The sequence below is a fragment of the Hylobates moloch genome, unplaced genomic scaffold (assembly GCF_009828535.3).
Source record: "Hylobates moloch isolate HMO894 unplaced genomic scaffold, HMol_V3 SCAFFOLD_11, whole genome shotgun sequence".
Classification (NCBI taxonomy): domain Eukaryota; kingdom Metazoa; phylum Chordata; class Mammalia; order Primates; family Hylobatidae; genus Hylobates; species Hylobates moloch.
Genome location: NW_026652286.1, coordinates 46,027,890 through 46,049,363, shown reverse-complemented (window position 1 = coordinate 46,049,363; position 21,474 = coordinate 46,027,890). Strand labels below are relative to the sequence as shown.

The 21,474-nt window shown below is 47.9% G+C and overlaps 1 protein-coding gene across 7 annotated transcripts in view; it reads left to right on the top strand.

The window, feature by feature from the left end:
* The window catches only part of C2CD3 (C2 domain containing 3 centriole elongation regulator), a 164,046-nt gene extending 145,021 nt beyond the window's left edge, over positions 1-19,025 (top strand). For all 7 annotated transcript variants that reach the window (XM_058446740.1, XM_058446742.1, XM_058446744.1 and 4 more), the window contains 2 exons: positions 3,388-3,499; positions 18,219-19,025. In XM_058446740.1, coding sequence (XP_058302723.1) covers positions 3,388-3,499; positions 18,219-18,359 — 253 coding nt within the window. In that variant the 3' untranslated portion in view covers positions 18,360-19,025. The remainder of the gene's footprint in view (positions 1-3,387; positions 3,500-18,218) is intronic.
* The last annotated feature ends 2,449 nt before the right edge of the window (positions 19,026-21,474 follow it).

The window sequence follows — 21,474 nt, the reverse complement described above, 5'->3', positions numbered from 1 at the left end:
TCAGAATATGGCCGATGGAGGAGCTGCCACATGTGCCCAGACCCTAAGCGCTGCTTTAACTTAGGCCTTCCTGACTATTCTTTCAAAAATAAATCGTGCCAGGCCCTGTGCTGGGTGCCAAGGACAGATTTGAATGAGACCTTACCTCGAGAAGTTCCCATTATGAGATAGGAGACAGTCAAGTAGATAGATACTGACAGTTTATTGTGCCAAGTACTGTGATGAGACGTGGACAGAACGCGAGGCACCACGAGGAGGGAGCTGCCCTAACTCTAGTTGGAGCCATCCCAGTAAGAGAGACAGGAGAGCCAGACCTTATAGATGAATAGGCATTGTGCAATAGAGACAAGGAAAAGTTCTAGTCAGAACAAACTGTGTGTGCAGAGGCCTCGCTGAGTGAAGGAGGCTGCCTGTGGGTAGTAGTTCACTGTGGCTAGAGTCCAGGGATGAGGGGATGGTGCGAGGTGAGGCAGGGCCTGGATCTTAAAGGATTTCTATGCCTGGCTGAGGTACTTGGACTCTATTCTAAAGCAAAGAAACTTCACTTTCCTCATCTGTAAAATGGAGGTGATAATAGTACTTACTGGGTTGTTGTGAAGATGAGAATAATCATGTAAACTGCCGAGCACAATACCTGGTACATGAATAGTGTTCACTGTTAAGCAAGAGTGGTATGGTCAGATGTACATATGAGAAAAGAAGTCACCCAATGCCTTGTAGAGGGCAGGTTAGGTAAGGGAAGACTAGAAGCAAAGAGGCTAGTTAGGACACTTGCAATAATAATAAGAGATGAAGAAAGTCTGACCTGAAGTATAGACTGCTTTATGATGAAGACGAGGGGAACAGATCTGAGAGGATTAGACAGAGGGGCAGGGGATGAGACAAAGGAAATAGAAAGTGTAATTAGAGGTTTCTGTTACAAGTTACCAGGCAGGTGATATCATTTACTGGATAGGAACCAGCACATAGACAGGTTTGGGAGACGATGCAGATTGCCATTTGGGGCATTTGCCTGTAGGACATCCAGGAGGAGATGCAGGCCTGGAGTTGAGGGCTGAGCTCGGCCATAAAGGTAGGCATCTCTGGGAATCGATGAGGGCAGCAAGAAGAGCCTGGGAAGGGGGAACCAAACACACAGAGGCAGACTCTGAGCATCTCCAGTGTGCAAAGGAGAAGCAGGACAGGGCATGCCCACAAAGGAGGTGAGGAGAGCTGGTCGGGAGGTGGGAGAAGCAGCAGAGAGAGGTGCCGTGGGAGCAGATGCTGCAGAGTTTCAGGACGTCGTGGTTAGCACTGACGCTGCACGCAGGTCCGGGAGAATGTGGCTGACGTGTATCACTGGTTTTAGTGTTAAGGAGGACCTTACAGTGGTGGGAATGGAAGCCAAACTTCATTAGTCAAAGGAGCTAATTGTGAGGACAGTGAAATCAGGCAACTTTTTCACATAAACTGAGGAGCTAAGAATAGCTGACAGTTATCAAAGCACCATTCTAGGCACTTTACATATATAAATTCATTTAACCCTCAAAACAATAAGTACTAATACATTTAAAAATGGAGAAATTGAGGCACAAAAAGTGAACTTTCCTGAAGTTATCCATCTAGTAAGTGACAGAGAGCTGGGTGGTAACTAGAAGACAATGCAAGGTCAGGGGTTTGTTTGGTTTTTTTCCCTAAATGGGAAACGAACATTTTTATGAACTGAGGAACAGGAACTTAAAAGTTCATGAGGCCAGACATAGTGGCTCACACCTGTAATCCCAGCACTTTGGGAGGCCAAGGTGGGAGGATCACTTGAGGTCAGGAGTTCAAGAACAGCCTGGGTAACATGGTGAAATTCCATCTCTACTAAAAATACAAAAATTAGCCAGGCATGGTGGCATGTGCCTGTAATCCCAGCTACTCTGGAGGCTGAAGTGGAAGAATTACCTGGGCCCAGAAGGTCAAGGCTGCAGTGTGCCATGATCCCGCCACTGCACTCTAGCCTAAACAACGGTAGTGAGACCCTGTTTCAAAAAAACATAATAAAATAAAAGTTGGTGGGAGAAAGTGGCCGTTGGAGCAGGACCCTAAAGCACACATGAGGCAATGGGCTGGGAAGGAGACTTCTATGCCTCAGAGCCAGCCCTGACACCTCACAGCAAAGTTCTTTCTTCCCCACAGCATCAGCTGGCTGTCTGGCAGTCCCCAGCAGTTTCAGCAACAGCAAATAGATCCTACCTCACCTGGGCCTCTGCAGAAGGCCTGGGGTCAAAGGATCTTTCCCTTCGGGATCTCCATTCCTCCCCCACCTCTCTACAGAAAAATCAGGGACTTGAACCAAAGCAAGAAATCAGTGCATTTCATTCATTCACAAGATATTTATTGAGTACTTACTGTCTCCCAGGTACTATGCTGGTGACAGGAATATGGTTATGAAAAAGACAGATCATCTCTGCCTTCTTGAAGTTTAGAGTCTAATGTAGAAGAACGACGATAAAATAGAAAATGTGGTAAGCAAATTGGAGTGAGAACCATACTTATTAAACAGAAACAAAAAATTGGAACATCAAAATAGTCCCCTCTTTACCCCCTTCAGAGTTCAACTAAACTGAATCAGTGATTTGATTCAAAAAATACCTGTGGAGCACCCTATTCTCAACACAGCACTGAGTACCTCAGGAAGATATGGAGGAGAAGTGCAAGATACAGTACCTGCCTTCTAGGGCTCACATCCAGATTGGACCAGCTGTACTGGTCCCTGACATGAGGACATGTCCCGTCATGGACAGCCCCTGATGCAGAGCTCTCATTTCTGGATGTGAGCAGAGAAAATAGGCAAACAGGCCTTCCCTCAGTGCAGGGCACCTAAATGCAGCCTAAGGCACTACCCCCTGGAGCCACATCCCCATCCCCACATCCTCTGACTGACTTCTAATAGGTCTTTTTTTAACCAGCAGGCCCTTAGGCAAGAATCATTCAACGCCTGCTACCTGCCAGCCTCCTGAGGGGCTTTCAGGAAGTAGAGGTAACAGAAGGAAACTGTCTGTGCCATTGAGAAATTTAGGGAAGATTGAGGAAAATAATCATATCAGACTAAATAATTAAGCATTCTCCTGTGTTGCAGACTGCTCTAGGATGTGAGGAAGGAGGGATCACTGTGGGCTAAGATTAAGAGAAAGCTTCCTAGAGGAGGCAGGATTTGAACTGATCCATAAAAAACTTATATGTGTTAGGAATGGGCAAGCCTTCCAGTCAGAGGGAGCCAGCTGAGCAAAGAATTTATGGACAAGAATAGTTGAGGGAAAAACATGAGTGGGGGCAGAGTGAATGGTCAGTGGAGATGCTGGCCTCCACTGCAAGAGGGGTGGACTTCTAGGTAGTTTTGTCCCTTAACTATCATTGTAGCCCAGGGCCCATTGTGGTGCCCAACTTCTTTTTGCCTCCCCAGCAGTTGGAGGCTTCCCTGCGGATGCTGTCACTCTCAGCAACTTTGCCACCAGCAGCCACAACAGATCAGGTAAAAGAATGGCCAACTGGCCTTTCTTCTCTATCATCGTCTCTTCCACAGAAGGGTGCACAGAATGCAGAGCTGCCCCAGGTCATCTTCCTGGAAAGGCTGCAACGGGTCACTCCTCAAGCTTGTACTGAGCATATTCTGCGGGCCCAGCAGTGGGCAGGGAGCTCAGAAAAAGTGAGGATGAGCAAATGTGCAAGAGCAGGGCATTGTCGGCCAAGACTGACATGGGGAAGAAAAAGGCTGTGCAGAAGCATGAAAGCAAGAGGCAGCTAAGAAATGTGTATTGAGTGCTGTGGGAGTCCCCACCAAGCAGGTAGATAGGAGCAGAGATGCAACCTTACAGGAGTACAACAGTAAGATCTGGATGAGGAGAATAATATCAGTCGTACAACTATTTGCCATTTACAAAACACCTCATAACTATTCATTCAGCTGAATTAGGTGGTTGGAACTCTGGTACAAATCCCACATCTTCTCTTTTCTGCCTTGCCACAGCACCTGACCTTTCTTGCAAGTGGCAAGAAAATAAACAATAATAATAACTGCTTTTGAGTACCTACCCTGTATCAGGTGTCATGCTGGATACTGAGCATATAATAGCAAATAAGACAGACAAATTCCCGGTCTTCATGGAGCACAAATAATAAACAAAAAATAAAATATTTATAGACTGATGAGATGAGTACCAGGTGCTGTGATAAAGAACAGGGTCTCTCTGAGGAGGCTGTGTTAAAGATGGTAGTTATGGTGGTGCTTAGCATGTACCAGGCACTGTTCCAAGTACTTTGTATTAACTAATTAAATTTAGCAATCTGATGAGGAATATACTATCATTATGCCTATTTAAAATGAGGAAACTAGGCCAGGCACGGTGGCTCACACCTGTAATCCCAGCACTTTGGGAGGACAAGGTGGCAGGATCACTTGAGCTAGGAAGTTCAAGAGCAGCCTGGCCAACATGGCAAAACCCCATCTCTACTAAGAATTACAAAAATTAGGCAGGCATGGTGGCACATGCCTATAATCCCAGCTACTTGGGAGGCTGAGTCACAAAAATCGCTTGAGCCCAGGAGGTGGAGGTTGCAGTGAGCTGAGATGGCGCCACCGCACTCCAGCCTGGACAACACAGTGAGACTATATAAAAAATAAAATGAGGAAACTGAGGCTCAGAGCTTCACATACTGACCTACAAGCTATGACTATTTCTGTGTGTATATAAAGAAACTGAGATGCATAAAGGCTGAGTCACTTACCCAGGGTCACCCAACCAGTAAGTGAATCTACATTTTTTTTTTTTTTTTTTTTTTTTTTTTTGAGACTTACTCTGTCGCCAGGCTGGAATGTAGTGGTGTGATCTCGGCTCACTGCAACCTCTGCCTCCCGGGTTCAAGCAATTCTCCTGCCTCAGCCTCCCAAGTAGCCGGGACTATAGGTGTGCACCACCATGCCCAGCTAATTTTTGTATTTTTAGTAGAGACAGGGTTTCACCATGTTGGCCAGGATGGTCTCAATCTCTTGACCTCCTGATCTGCCTGCCTCAGCCTCCCAAAGTGCTGGGATTACAGGCGTGAGCCACTGCGCCCGGCCTGAATCTAAACTTCTGACTCACAACTCTGTGTTCTTCTATTACACCACCTGAAAATCATGACATTTGACTTATGGTACATTTTCCTAGCCAGTTAGATTTTATTTAGCATATGTATACAAATGTATACATTTTATATGCTTTCCCAGAGGCCACATTAATGAAAAATGGGGTCAGTCCAGAAGTATCCTGAGAGTTGTAGTCCTAAAGTTCTAGTCCTGGGATACAGTCCTAAAGAGACGCATCAGATGTCTGATCCTCTTACTAGTTTCCTTTCCCCCATCCTCTTCCAACCTCCTCAGCACCATTTCAAGATGTCTCATTTTATTTGGCACAGGAATTAATCTAAGTTCCCACATATCTCTGTTGGTTGTTTTTTTTTTTCCTTGAGACAGGATCTCACTCTGTTGCCCAGACTGGAGTGCAGTGGCATGATCACAGCTCCCTACACCCGCAAACTCCTGGGTTCAAGCGATCCCCCGCCTCAGCCTCTCGAGTAGCTAGGACCACAGGTGTATGCCACCACAACCAGCTAATTTTTTTTTCTTAGAGATGGGGTCTCACTATGTTGCCCAGGCTACATCTCAGTTTTTATCAGGTTTGTAAATCCTCTCATAGGGGAGGAGAGGTGTCAGTCCTGTCCAGGAAGATCTGCAGTTTTGTGGCCTTTCTTCCTACTCTGGTTTGTGGTCACCAGCTCATCTCCTTCCTCTCTGTGCTTTCCCTTGCATTTCCCACACACACCCATCACATTTATGCTGGGGTCACAGGGCTGTGTCCAGGCTTTGGAGCAAGACATCCATGGAGTGAAATACTGAATCTGCTAGTAAGTGATCTTAGGCAAGAGACTCAACCTTCCTGAGACACACTTTCCATATAAGTAATGTCAGGCTAATAATTCGTACCTAATAGGATGATGGTGAGAATTACCCTAAAGGAGAAAAGCAGGCTCTCTTAGCTCCCTTTCCCTCCAGCCCTCCTATCCTCCCTGCTCCCACAGTATAGTGGATACAAGTCCCTGTGTGACATTAGACAAGTCTTCAGGCCTCTCTGAGTCTTGGATGAAGTGTCAGTGAGTCATGCCCCACAGGAAAGGTCTCTGGGCGGCTTTGAATGGCCATCCCTCACCTTCCAAGCAGTAATTGCTGTTCCTGCTTTTGTGTTTTTGCCTTTGTGATGCACCATCTCCTAGGGGCATTTTTAGTATTTTTAGTAAAAATACTAAATATTTTTACTCCTAGGGGCAGTTTTGTATTTTTAGTAGAGAGACAGGGTTTCACTATGTTGGCCAGGATGGTCTCAATCTCTTGACCTCATGATCCGCCTGCCTCAGCCTCCCAAAGTGCTGGGATTACAGGCATGAGCCACCATGCCCGGCCTGAATCTAAACTTCTGACTCACAACTCTGTGTTCTTCTATTACACCACCTGAAAATCATGACATTTGACTTATGGTACATTTTTCTAGCCAGTTGGATTTTAGCATGTATACATTTTATATGCTTTCCCAGAGGCCACATTAATGAAAAATGGGGTCAGTCCAGAAGTATCCTGATGTATGTCTTTGGTCTATTAAATACTAGATACAAAGTATGGGAGAAGGAGAAATAAGAATTTCCACTTCAATTAAAGAGCAAGTCTACTTTTGAGAAGATAATACTTTTCAGCCTTTTTTCTTTGTTGCCCTTAACAACATTCCATTGTTTGCTGCTCTCAGAGCCACTTCTGTCCTTAGGACCTCATTCTGGGTCCTGGTTTGGATGACCAGTCATCATGGTTTGCCCAGAACTGTCGCAGTTTTAGCACTGGAACCCAGAATCCAGGAAACCCGGGAAGGTTAGTCATCCTGGCTAGTGATGGGCCTCTCTCACTACTTGATGGGTTATTGCAGCACATTTTCTCAGAATCTTAACGCTCCTGGCTGCCAGCCAGCGCTGGATGGCCTAAGAAATAAGATCATTTATGTATTTAGGACACTAGCAAGTGGAGATACCAAAATTTAAGAGGAAAACATTTTTAAGAATTACATTTTTTAAAAAGATTGAAATAGTTACCATGGGATAAATCACAACATCAACTAATTTTCTTGTACTTATTTTAGATTTAATTTTGAAATATTATTTGAGGAGGAGCACCATCATCTTGTGGCCTTTATTGAAAAGGCCTCACTTTGAAGAACTTGAGACAAAAATAGTCTTTTTTGTTTACCCACATACTTACTATTGCTGCTGTTCTGCATTTCTTCTTCACATCCTGATTTCTGGCTGGGACCATTTCCCTTCAGCCTGAAAAACTTCTTTGGAATTTCACATAGTGTGGACCTACTGGTAACTGGTTATCCAGCTTCAATTGTCTGAAAATATCTTTATTTTTGAAAGATTTTTTTCTACTGGATATAGAATTCTAACTTGAATTTTTGTTGTTTCTTTTAGCATTTTAGAGATACCTTTCCACTGTCTTCTGTCCTCCATAGTTTCTTATAAGAAGCATTATTCTGATTGCTCTTGCACTGAATGTAACATGACCTTTATTCACTTCTTGTTTGATTTTATCTCTAGTTTTCAACAGTTTGATTACAGTGTTCATAGTTGTGGGGGTAGGGAATGGGATAGAAGCAGGGGAATGGGATACGGGAGAAGGAACATAAAGATCTGTTCAACAGTATTAGAGATGTTTCGGTTCTTAGATTGGGTTGTGGGTTTACAGATGTTCATTTTCTTGTGCTTCATGATTTACTGTTGTTACATAGATTCATTGGTATATTATACAAAGAAATCACATAATCCCATGTCATTAAAATTATACAGTGATTGAATGATAACAAGATGGAGACACCAACTCCTTCCACAAATTAGGCTGTGAATATGGAGCAGAGAAATAGGACAGTGGCTGGAGTGGCAGGTGAGACCAAGGGAGGTTGTTTTTGTTTTTTAATAGGAGAAGGCTGCAGCTTTCTATGTGCTAATGCAGTGATCCCATAGAGAAAGGGAGAAGGGGAAGACACAGGAGCGGGAGAGAAAAAGGAGAGGGGGAAAAGAAAGGGCGTGGGCTTTAGAGCACATGTGTAGGTATTGGCCTTTTGAGAGGAAAAAGAAAACTCACCCAGTATCATGAAGGAAGGCAGAGAAGATGGGTGCTAAAGCAGACAGGATTAGAGATTGGTGGTAAGGTTTCAAGTTGATGGAGGCTCCTGTTTTCTCAGTGATGCTTCAGGCACAGTCAGCAGCTCTAAGTGAGAGGGAGGGAGGCAAGGGCAGGATCCCTGTCCTGTATCCGCATTTGAGAATTCCATCTCTTCTGCCTCCTCCTAAGGCCAGCCTTGGCCCTCACAACTGAAGAGGAGCACTTTGAGAGGCTGCAGGGCTCTTCTCAACCACTGTCCTGGGACTGCTATACTAAAGCTGATCTGCTTCTGGGTCAGGGCTAACAGCCCATCCCTGAAACGAGAGGGCTCGTAATTGCTGGATTGATTGCTCTGGTTTCCCCACATGATCAAAGACAAGACCTGATCTTTCACTCCACATTGAAACGATATACCTTAGCCAAGGAACCTCCCAGTCTCCACTGGAAGCGTCTGTGAAACAGATTTCCTCTCCCTCCTCCCACAGTAGAGTGGATACAGGATCCTGTATGACATTCGTCAGATCTTTGGACTTTTCTGAGTCTGCTTCCTCATCTGTCAAATGGGGTTATCAGGCCTCACAGGGTGGTTGTACTGTAGAATACCGAGTGCCACACAGGTAGAGTATAGGGGCCAGCCCGTAATTCCTACCCCATGCTACCTCAACTTCTGGCTGTCGCCTCTGCATAAAGAAAAGGGGTGAGAACGATGGCTGGTTTAGCAGGACTGCAGCACAGCGATCCATTTGCAGTTCCAAATTCATTATAAATGAATCAAGTTCCGCTGCCCCTGCTTTCTCTTCCCTCTTGTGATGAAGTAACTCTTTACTGGGACAGCTTCCTGATTTTGTTAAAAGTTATTTGTGATTCTGCTTGCTTAGCTACTGATGGACAAACTAGTTTTATCAACTTCCGTACAGGGGAGGAGAGAGGTTGACGATGAGAACGGCAGTAATTTGCTTTACATGTTGTCTTCCTCAGACTGTGTCTTTTGCTCTGTAGATTTTCTCTCTTGGGAATATCTCAATCACTCTGATGACTTCAAATATGACTTTGAATGACTCTCAAATCCTTATCTTCAGTCTAGTTCTCTCTCCCATGCCGCAGACACGTATGGACCCAACTGCATCCTAGACGTCTTGTCACAAACAGTCACTCTGTCCAAAACTTGAGCTTGTCATCTTCCTTTGCATACTTCCTCTGCCACCTGCATCCATATCTCAGGAAATTCAGCCACCATCCATGTAGTTACTCCTGCCAGAAGCACAAGTATCTCTCATCCCTGCTCCTTTATCCCCCACGATCCACAGCCAAGATCCACATCGCCAAGGCCTGTTAATGCTGCCACCTAGGCATCTTTTGAATCACTCACTTCTCACCCTGCCCTGTCTAGCCCAATCATCTCCCCACTATTTCTTTTCTTTTTTCCCCGAGACAGGGTCTCACTCTTGCCCAGATCGGAGTGCGGTGGCACGATCTCAGCTCACTGCAACCCCTGCCTCCCAAGTGCAAGCAATTCTCCTACCTCAGCCTCCCCAGTAGCTGGGACTACAGGCGTGTGCCATCACGCCCAGCTAATTTTTGTATTTTTAGTAGAGATGGGGTTTCACCATGTTGGCCAGGCTGGTCTCGAACTCCTGACCTCGAGTGATCTGCCCGCCTCAGCCTCCAAAGTGCTGTGATTACAAGCGTGAGCCACTGCGCCTGGCCCCCCCGACTATTTCCAACCAATCTCACTTACACTTTTCCGCCACCATTCATTCTCTACACTGTAGCCAGTGTAATATCACACTCTAATCAGACCTTACCCCACTTTACCACTGGCAGGGAGAACACTTTTTAAGCCTGTCAAAACCCCAAAAAAACTTCCATATTCCTAAGTCAATTATCAAATCTCAGTGCCCAATTTATTTGACTTCTCAGCAGCATGTGACACAGTTGATCTCTCTCCTTTGAACACTTTCTTCACTTATTTCTAAGGCATCACTTCTTCTGGGTTCTCCTCCCTCACTGGCTGCTCCCGCTCTGCCTTCTTTGCTGGGTCTCCCTCATTTCCCCTACTTCTTCTTATATATGCTGAAGACTCCCAGTGGCTAACTTGGCCCAGATCTAACTCTACAACTGTAACTCTACAACTGGCTACCCAGCATCTCCACTTGAATATCTAATAGATGTCTCAAATTTAACGTGTCCAAAATTGAGTTCCAGATTTTATTCCCAAATCCATTTCCCCCTCAGTCTTCTCAATTTCAATTAAAGGGTATAGCTGAATTCTGGAGGGGGGTGGTGTTTTTTGTTTGTTTATTTGTTTGTTTGTTTTTTGAGACAGGGTCTCCCTCTGTTGCCCAGACTGGAGTGCAGTGGCATGATCTCGGCTTACTGCAACCTCAAACTCCTGGGCTCAAGTGATCTCCTGCCTCAGCCTCCTGAGTAGCTGGGACTCTAGTTGAGTTGTTCAGGCCAAAACTCTTGAAATCTTCCCTGATGCCAGTTTTCAATTAAACAGGAAATTCTGGCAGCTCTATCTTTAAAATATACAGAAATGTGCTTCTCACCACCCTGGTCTCAACCATCATTATTTCTGGCCTAGATTATTGCAGTAGCCTCCTAACTTGCCTTTCTGCTTCTTCCCTTGCTCCTCTCAACCTGTTCCCCATACAGCATCCTGTTAACTTTTTAAGATGTTAAATCAGTCATCAACTCAATCATGTGACTTCTCTGCTCAGAACCTTCCAATAACTTCCCATCATTGAATAGGAGAACTAGAGCTGGACCTGAGGACAGGCAGGCCAGAAAGTAGGAAGATAGTTTTGACCTCAAACTTGAAATTTGCATCTTTTAACAAATGTGCAAAGCCATAGTCCTGAGCTAGGTGCAGAAGACAAGAGCTTCCCTCAGGGAACTTACAGTTCCCTGGAGAGCCAGCCTTATATCTAAGTTCCTCCAACTCCTACCAACTGCCTGTCATGCTGAAAGAGCTAGGACCCTCATGCTGTGGACCCTGCCTTCAGGGAGCTTGCAGTTCTTGGAAAGGCACTGGCCTCCAAACCACTCATTTCCTCAAATGACATTTGCCTATACTAGCACTGAAGTAAAGCAAAGGGAATGAGTATAGGAAAAGAAAGACAGAGCCATGTGGGGTGGCTTAAGTTGAATTCAACAAAGATAAAGGAAAGGCTTTTCACGCTGTGGATTTGAAAAGAAGAAACCTCAGAATGAACAGAAGTTGGACAGCAGAAAGTACAAGCACTGTGTGCTAGAGACATGGTCAGAAATGGGAAGAGATGGGCCTGGACTGAAACAAGATAAGAATTAGAAGCAAAGGACAAGAAGCAGCCTGTCATCTGAGCCTTGGCCTCCCTGCCCTGCCCACATGGCACTTCTTTACCATGAGGTGAGCCCTGTCTTGCTCTGTGCCTTCCTGCGTTAAGCCCACGCTCTGCCCACATCATGAATGGGCCCCTGGATTAACCACAGGCATCGGGCCAGACACTGTTATTCATAAGGAGTGAGTGTAGGAGGCAGGAAGTATGAGACAAGGCCAGGCATGAGGGTACCCTTAAAACCTTGAGTTTTCCACCCCCTCCCACCCGATGTTCTCACTTGTACTCAGCCAGACCACAGCGCTTCAGACATCACTAAGGATCGAGGTGCCAGCAAGCCTGATTTTTTTGTCCTGTCTCTGCTTATGACTTTCTGAGGTCCTCAGCAACATGTCTAAACCAAGGGATAGAATTTTTCTATCCTGGCACCTCTAATCCCAGCTACTTGGGAGGCTGAGGCATGAGAATCACTTGAACCTGGGAGGCAAAGGTTGCAGTGAGTCAAGATGGTGCCACTGCACTCCAGCCTGGGAGACAGAGTGAAACTGTCAAAAAAAAAAAATCTATCCTTTGGTGTCCTTTCCACAAACCAGAAGCAGCTGAAAGATTACTAGTCCTGGTAGAGAACCCCAGCTCTCCACAAAGCCACCAGATCAGATCAGTAGGGGGCCTGAGGGAACTCCCTGATGCTGGGTTTCTTCTCAGCCTGTGGTCCAGGCCCGATGGCTGAGCTGCCCCTCTTGGAGCAAGAGGTCCTGACCTGTTGCCTCATTTCCTTAAGCCACCAAGTCCCTAGCTTTCTGCAGAGCCTAAGAGGAGACCTAAAGGTCAAAGTATCTCTGATAAAGGCCATACAGAGCTTTTAGAAGATAAGCAACTTGGCCAAGGGTGTATAGAGGTCAGGAGAAACAGCCAAAATTGGCTGGCGCCCACCCTGGCCCAGACTGCAAGGTGGCAGGCACTTTTTAGGAAGGGGCTCATAGGTCTGCTGGGCAGATGCTAGTCTCAGGTTGCCTGAGCCACTCTGAGGCCAGAGTCCAGGAGGAGCCAGGAGCTCTTCTTATAAGAGTATAACTTTTAACCCTTCCCTCTCAAAACCTGGACTTTTGAGCCCTCTCTGGCAGAGCTTGGGTTCAGAAGATTGAGGATCATCTTTTGAACCAGGCACTGTTTAAAAAAAACAACAAAAAAAAAGGGTTGAGGAGTCTTGCCCTAGTCAGGCCCCTTCATGGCATAGACTGAGGCCCAGGGTGAGGGAGTGACGTAGGCCCTGCAGAACGGGCCTGTCCAGGAAGGGTTCTTGGAATAAGGAGAGGGTGGCATCAGGTGGGGTGTGGCACGGAGGGAGCATATCGGTAATAAGAACCACATGACCAGACCTCTAATTTAGGCATGGAGGGTGAGCTCAGAGCATGAGACCAGAGCCATGCGGCAGCTGGGCTGAGCAGGTCAGATTTGGGATTTGCCTCTCAGGGCTGGGCCTCTAGTCTAAGTGCCTTGTCCTCACTTCCCCTCTGCTCCTACTTGTGGCTGCTGAGTTTGCTGCTCTCTGTAGTGTCAAGGAAGTTCTAGTCCAGGCCAGACTCTGAGAGCCACCCCAGGGGAAGGCAGCCAGCCAAAGGGGTGAAAGTTGAGCAAGGCAGGCAGCTATGTTGAGCCCTCACTCGGCCTCTGATGCAGCAATCCATTGGCAGGTCCTCCTAGCCAGCCAGACCCAGGCAGCTGTTTACTTTCAGTTTTCAGCTCCTGAGTCAATGTTTATGTCACTTAAAGGGGCTACTGTGGAAAAGAACAGAACTTTAGCCCTCATCCCAGACCAGAGGCTCACTGTTACCAAAGAAGGGGCGAAGACAGTGGGGCAGGGAGAACTTGCATGGCCTAGCACTGCTTACCCCAGTACAGGAGGTGCTGTACCCCAGCTCTACTCAGGACTTTTGGTGCCTGACCCTTTGCCAGGGATGGGGTCTGAGAACAGCAAGGCTTCATTTTGCTCTTGGGTCTGCAGCTGGTATTGGCTCTAGCTCCATCTTAGCGTCTGTGTTTTGTAAGATATTATACCTGGTCAGAACCTTGGCCATATCTGAATTTTATTTGAACCCAGCATAAACCTGGATAAGAAGACAAAACAGAAGTTCTTAGATCCACTTGACAGTGAAGCTAAGACCCAGAGAGACCCAGAGTGAGAAAGTGTCTTGGTCTTGAGTGAGTGGGACAGTTAGGTTGGGCCACAGACCAGTGTCCCTTCCTCTGCACTCCATTGCCTGTCCTCTGAGAAAGTCCCTCAGATACTTGGAAGCAGGGGTAAGTGGGGGCACCTGCACCCACCAACCCCTGGGAGCATGTGGCCTGTTCGAGGAATCCATCTGGGGGCTGGAGTGAAGAGAATCTAGAACACAGTAGCTGGGATCAGATCACATTCCAGGCCAAAGAAGAGGGCCAGGCCCTCCTGAGAGAGCTTTTGGAGAAGAGGCTGCATCACAGGTTGCAGACCAGAGAAGGAGCCAAGGGCCGGGGTAAGCCTGTGGTTTGTAGGATGGCTCCTCTTGCATTATCTGCTCATCCTGATCCCATTTTCAGATGCACAAACCAAGGCCCAAAGAGAAAGTGGGTTGCCCAAAACCACTTGGCTAAGAAGTGGTAGAGCCAGGACTAGAACCAGCTCCTCATGCAGAGTTAGCCACTCAATTTGAAGAGCCCCAGGAAGCCCCACATTTTCTTTCCAAAGCACTCCTTACACCTTCCACGTGCTCCATTTTCTCCCCAGCAAAGTCTGATCTTTAGCATTGAAGGCTCTTTTAAGACACATCTATTATCAGAGAGGCCTATCATGTTCATGACCTGGGTGTCCAGGTACTCAGAAAGGAACAGGTCCCATGTATGGATGAGGGAGGATTTAATGGGGCAGCCTGAAAGCCCCTGGCATGCTGCCATGCTTGACATACGGTCCACAGGAAAGCCAGTTCTGTCCTTCAGCCTAGTACAGTCGTCAAACACCCCATCCCTGTTCCCTGGGAAGGCCCTTACAGATCAGCTCGCTGAAGTCCAAGAAGAATAAGATCAAATTTCCCCCAGACATTCTGGAACTTCCCTCAACCAGCATCAACCATTCCTTCTAGTAATAGGTTTGTCTTGGCTGCTCTCCGTACCTGTAGCTCAGCCTATCCCACCCCCACCACTTTCCTAACAAAGAAAATTCCTTCCTCACAAAAGCTGTGCCTCCACGTGGCGTATACTCTCTCTCCATCGTCTGTTCACATTCCACCTTCATGTTTAAGTCCCCGCTCCAGGGACTTCACCCCATGGATGACACCCGCTGTCTAGACTCCAAGGCACCTGCAGCCCCTCCGGCTGCGACGATCCTGCTTCCATGTGTGTTCCTCCTGCCTCCCCAGGAAGGTTGTTGCCTCCCACAAAGCACAAGCTCTGCTGACAACTTTCTTGTGCCCTCAGGTCTCCGGCCAGAAGTGTGGGAGTATTTCAGAGGAATGGGTAATACATTTGAGGGTATCCCTGCTACGGCCAATTTCGCCTCTGGCCAACCCCACCAGAGTTGTGTGTTAGGGTAGCAGTCCTGATGAGGGAAGAATCTTCACTACTAGTCAAGATGGTTTCTAAACCCTATTGAGGTCAACAAAAGCAAAATGCTGCTGAGCGTGAGTTCTCTATCCTTCCAAACCCCACCCCTGCCCTGTACACAGAGCCAAGCCTTGTCCTTGTCCTTGTTCTGGTTCCTGGGCCTGGGCCTTGCAGATAAGGCCCCCTAGGTCATTGGGTTAGGGTGTCAGTGCTGGAAGGTTGGTGCCACACACGATTCAGCTCCAGGGCAGATATGGCCCAGCCAGTAGGTGTAGGTCTATGCTCATGCTCTTCCCTCTAATGAAAGACCTCACCTGACACCCAGCTTCTGTTGAGACCTTGCCCATCTTGGAGCCCACCTCCTTGTGAAGCCTCCCCAGACTTTCTCAGCTGTTACTAATTGCTATTTTCTCAGTACTCACAAGCTTTAAGCCTCATCTCTGTGATTGTTGGGTAGCTCATTGTCTGTCTCCTTTCTAGCTGAGCAGCCCTGTGACAACAGGAACCACATCTGCCTGTTGTCCATAAGAGTTGATCAAGTTGAGTAGATCTTAGGCTCCTGAAAAGTTTGATGAGTCACCAACAGAGGTGTTTTGTTTTGAGACAGGGTCTTCCTCTATCACCCAGGTTGGAATGCAGTAGCATGATCACGGCTTACTGCAGCCTTGAATTATTGGGCTCAAGCGATCCTCCCACCACAGCCTCCCGAGTAGCTGGGACCACCAGGTGTGCACCACTACACCCTGCTAATTTTTTTTTTCCTTTTTTTTTTTTAGAGACAGGGTTTCCCTATGTTGACCAAGCTGGTCACAAACTCCTAGACTCATGCGATGCCCCTGCCTTGGCCTCCCAAAGTGCTGGGGTTACAGACATGAGCTACCCAGCCCAACAGAGGTCTTTTTATGGTCATTTCATGAACTGAGGTAGTTGGCCCTTCCAGCCATGGAGAACAAGACTCATCTAAGTCTCTCTAGAACAGAGAAGACATCTCTTCTAGAAGATGGGGAAACAAATGCCTCATTTGAGGATTTGAGATAGAATACTATGCTCTTAGGCCTGTTTTCCCATCTGGCTCATAAAACAAACATCTCCCTACTTCCCCTTCAGAGTAGCAGAGAAAGAAATGGAAGGTAAGATACAACTGATGACCCAGAAAATCTACCTGCAGTACAGCTGGGGGACAGGAATGGGACTTGTGTCACCCTAAATCCCAAATAGCTCAGGAAACAGCCATCTTGGATCTTGGGAGTAGAGAAAGATATACACAAACTTAAAGTGCTACAGAGAGCCTGAGAGAGTTTAACTTAACTAAAGACCTGGCATATGGTAGGCCAACAACCACTGGTTCTAGAATGAATGAATAAGAAGCTTACTATAAAGAGTCTCCTCCCCACCCAGTTTAAACCTGTGGTTACCCTGGCCTGGTCCCACCCACCCTGGTCTAGCAGCTCCCAAGCTCCTGTCTTGGAACTGGCCTCGCTGGGATCCCAAGCCTCAGACCCAGTCCATGCCCTACAGGAGCACCCAGTGTGGAAGTGGGAGAGCAACAGGCAGAAGATGGCCCACTGGCCTCCCCTGGCCTGAGGCATCACGGAGTGCAGGTGCTTCCTGTATTTTGGAAGGAAGAACTGCAAACACCAGCAAAAAGTGGGTTTCCTTATTCCCTTGTAGCCTAGACCTGCCTAGAAGGCAGGGAGATATATCTTCTAGTCTCTGCTGTGCAGCCCAGCCCTAGCATCACTTTGCTCTTGGTTATAAGGAAAGGCTGCCTGTGGGCTCATAGCACTGAGAGCTTCCCAGATTGTAGGCATTCCCTTGGCACTTAGAATTCTAGACTGGCAGGGACCCTCAAGGTTTCCCGTCCACCCTTCTATTTCATGGGTGGGAAACTGACATCCAGACAGTAGATCAGGGATGCCTGACTCCACTCCCCTTATCTCATTCTGGCAATTCTAATTCTTTAGGCAGATCTCTGTGCCTCCCAGGACTTAACTCTGAGCTGAGAAAGCCTAAAACAGAGTTCTGTTTATTTCTGTGCCCCTCTCAAGTAGGTATTAAAAAGGGTTGAAGACATGAAAGAATAACCAAATGTTACTGATGCCAGAAGCAACTCTCGCTGGGCCTCAGTTTCTCATGAGCAGAATTGCAGGGGGCAGGTAGTCCCAGTCTCTAGGGTCTCCACCAAGCTTCTTCTCAGTGCCCAGGAAGTGGTATAGCGTGCTCTCAATAGTCCTTCAGCTTATGACAGCCTCAGCTCATGGGACTTGATGGCAGGGAAGAGCAAGCTGCATGCCATGAAGTCAGCCGGGTTTGCCTGTGGAGGCTGCTCCCATCTCCTTTCAGAACTGCCCCCTCCCCTCTCAGGCCCCCACTTCTTCCCCAGGGCCTTGCTCTCAGCCAGCTATCTGGGATGGCTTTCCTGTATAGCTTTGAGTTCCTTCAGCACAGGAGCCTGACATGGAGTAAGAAAAAAGAAAGAAAAATGAGTTGGAGGAGTCCAGAGGACCATGATACCATAACCCACAGGTTTAAGTATCTTAAAGGCGGAATTAGTGATGCCCTGTCAGCCAGAGTCAGAGAGATCAAAGTTTGGTAGCCAGGCAGTAGGTAGGTGCTTTATGTCACCTGGCAACTCCGGGAGCTCCAAAGGGCCAAAAAGAGAGTGTATTATTCACCACCATCTCCCTGAGAGTTGGATATGTTCCCAGCATCACACATGGGACTAAACCCAGAGGACAAATGACTTGTCTAAGGCCATGCAACAGGAGAAGGGATGAGGATTCAAACCTATCCTGGAGGTGACGCTCCCTCCTTCTCCAGAGGCACAGAAAGAGTCAGGGCTGGGGTTCACATCCCAGCTCTGCTACTCAGAGCTGTGGGACCTTGAGTTTATTCCACCTGAATGTAGTTTCCTTATCCACGACATGGGGAGAATGATATACCCCCCATATGGGGTCGAGGTAGGGGTCAAGCAAGATAAGGTATGTAAAGCACTTTGTAAACCAGGCAGCTCTACATAAATATTAACCAAAGGACGAAAAGATGAGAGAAACCAGTGTCATCCATTGGTGGTGCCATATCCTCAGTGCTAACCTAGCTGACTTCTTCCTCTCCAGGACAAGAGCGAAGCCACCAGGGGAGCCCTCTCCCAAAGGCCTTGTCGCCCCAGACCTAACTCGCTCCCCTCCAACCTGCCTGAGGAAGAAACCCGCAGGATTGCACGGATATTTTCTTCTCGGTACTTCCAGAAAGACTGACGCAGCCTGAGGGGCTGGGGGAAGGAGACACCTGCCCACCCTCCTTCAGCTTTGTCCAGCTTGCAGGAGGCACCAGGTCTGGCTCCTTCAGGGCTGTCACAGTCCTGAAACCACCACTTGCCTAGGCCATGGATGCCTCAAGAGACCCGGTCAGCCCAGACTGGAGGAGTGCCCCAAACCAGTCCAGTGTCCACTTGCCAGAATTTCAGCTCCTTTCTTCTGTGGTGAGGCAAAGGCTAGAAACAAAATGGAATCCGCGCCCAAGTGGGACCCAAGCAGGCATCTTTCGGTGGAGAAACACCTCCCAGTGTCCTTGACACAGCTGACTGCTGGCATGAGCCCACCCTCTGCCTGAAGATGCGGGACCATTTTTGCCTTAAAAGTTGGGGAGGAGGGACATGTAGATTGTGTGCACTGTGCATAGTCAAGGAAATCCTAGGGCCACCTCCAGTTCATTTGTGTGGGAACAAGGATATTTTATAGATACAAATTATTTTTATGCTGTGTTGAATTAATCAATTAGGAGAGGAAGGGGAAATCACCTCCTTCAAACTTTTTATCTGATTGTCTAAAATTCTAACCATGCTTTTAACTTATTGTTTTTACCCAGCTCTGAAGGTCATTGTTCTTGCCTGTGTTTGAATAAAATCATATTGGTGTTTGTAATCTGTGCACAAGTGTTTCACTAGAGTGGGGATGCTAGGAATTCGTGTGTGCCTTAACTGCCAGAGAGAAAGATTAACAACCATACACCCCCGGCAGACGAGGATCAATCACCATGAGACTTCTGGCTCCTCCAGGATCAGGTTGGTCCAGATGACAGCGACACCCAGTATTAACTTTGCTGATGCTTGAAATCCATCAGCAAAATGGAACCCTCAGAATCCCCTTTATCTCTGAGATGGGTAATTCTGGCTGAGGCTGTCAGACCACAAACACTTGAGCAGCTGCCACAGACAAAGCCCTGTGAGGAAGACAAGAAAAGGGCCATGGATGGGCGCGGTGGTTCACACCTGTAATCCAAACACTTTGGGAGGCCGAGGCAGGCAGATCACCTGAGGTCAGGAGTTTGAGACTACCCTGGCCAACCTGGCAAAACCCCGTCTCTACTAAAAAAAAAAAAATACAAAAATCAGCTGGGCGTGGTGCACGCCTGTAGTCCTAGCTACTCAGGAGGCTGAGGCGGAGAATCACTTGAACCCAGGAGGTGGAGGTTGCAGTAAACCGAGACCGCGCCACCACACTCCAGCCTGGACAACAGAGCAAGACTCCGTATCAAAAAAAAAAGGCGGGGAGGGGGGGCAGCGAGGGAGCCAAATGTGCAGAGTGAGCAGTGTGGCTGGGCAACAGGCTTTCACCCCCAAGTACATGTCACTTCACTCAGTCCTCAAAGCAACTATCTAACTCTAGATATTATGATATCTAGAGTTTCTGTAAGTTCAGTGTTTTGCCTCTGTTTGTGTAGTCAGGAAGTGATTAACCACACAAGAAATCCCCAGAGGTATTGCAAGGCTACTGCTTTCAGTGATCAAAACAAGGTACAGCCAATAAGTGCTCTGAGTTTAGGGACTTCATGGAGAAAGACCATGTGGGCTGGAGCAGTCAGGGAAGGCTTCCTAGAAGAGACAGGTCTTGGGGTGAGCACAGAGAATTGGCCCAGGCTGTGGACAGCTATAGAGAGAGAGCCAGGAAAGCCTGTGAGCGGCGTGCAGCTGGAGATAGAGACCAGTCTCGCTGTGTCTGAGCCTCTGTGGCCTCATCTGTAAAATAGAGATAATCACCCCAGCTTCATGGGGTTGTGAGGAAGATCAAATGAGATGACATTTGTGAAAGTGCTTCGCCTACTTTTGGCACACGGTGGAAGCTTAGGAAATGTCAGCCCCACTCACTCTCCTGACGCTCGGGAGCAAACCAGTAGAGAGGCAAGCACGCAGCCACTGGGGCAGGCAGAGCACTCCCAGGCCTCAGAGGGTGCAGAATGATGCGGGAACCTCAAGGAAGGAGTGGGTGCCGCCTTCTTGGTGACAAGCCCTCCCCCTTCTATTTATCTCTGCTCCTAAGCCTGCCAGCCCACCCCTCCCCAGCACCACAGAGGCCGGCCTCCCTCTCAAGTCACCAGCACAGAGCATTCAAGGCCCAGGGCCCCACTTCCCTTGGGGCCCAAGGGACCTAAAGAGGGGCAGTCAGGGCCCAGGCCTAAGGGGGAAAGCCCCAGGTAAAGAATATTCCTCCAAATCCCACTCCAGCTCCCGCAGACAACCTGATGGGGTCAGGAGGACACGCTCCTGCCCCAGGCTGAGAGCAGCCTCTGATGACACAAAAGGACCCTGAGGGTCGAGACCTCCCACCTCCACTTCAAAACTGTGTGTTATTTATCAATATCTTATCCATGGAAGTTGAATCTATCTCCCAGTGCCAACTCCGAAGTAAATGACTTGACCAGGCATGTGGCATGGATTAAGGCATGAGACAGGTGTTCCCACCACCAGAACGAGCCAGTGGCTGCCTCTCTTCCCTTTGAGCACTCCCTCCACAGAGACCTGTGAATAGGTGTTTCTGATCCCTAGGCTGGTTGCATCCTAACCCAGAGTAGGCAGCCTTGGGACTTCTAGCATGGGCTGGCCTCAGGACATGGAGCCAAAGCAGGCAGACCTGGCCCTGCCCTCAAGCTCCCAAGCCAAAGAGAGCCTGGCCCTCCCTCCCCCTGGGTTTCTCCAGAGCCTGCTGCCTCTTGGTTTGGGCTTCTACTCTATTCTTCCCCCACAGACTCCCTGCAATTTACTCCACCACCTCTAGACTAGCAATTACAGATGGAGCTCGGAACCTACTTCCTAAGCCTTCCTAATCTCAGCAGCCCTGACAGCCACTTCCCTCTTAACACTAATGCAGCTGCTTATACTGCTGACATTAAGGTCAGGGCCTGGTCCAAGGAAGAGGACAGGTACAGCCTAAGCTTTGCCCTTGAATGTCCGTGCTTCTGACCACCTGCCCTGTGACCCTGGCTCTGTGCCCCAGTCCAGAAAAGACTTCTGCCTACTCCTCCTCTGCCCTACCCAGTTAACTCCCTTTCCTTCCCTCCCTTCTGCTTCTCACTCTTCCCCTCCCTTCTCTTCCT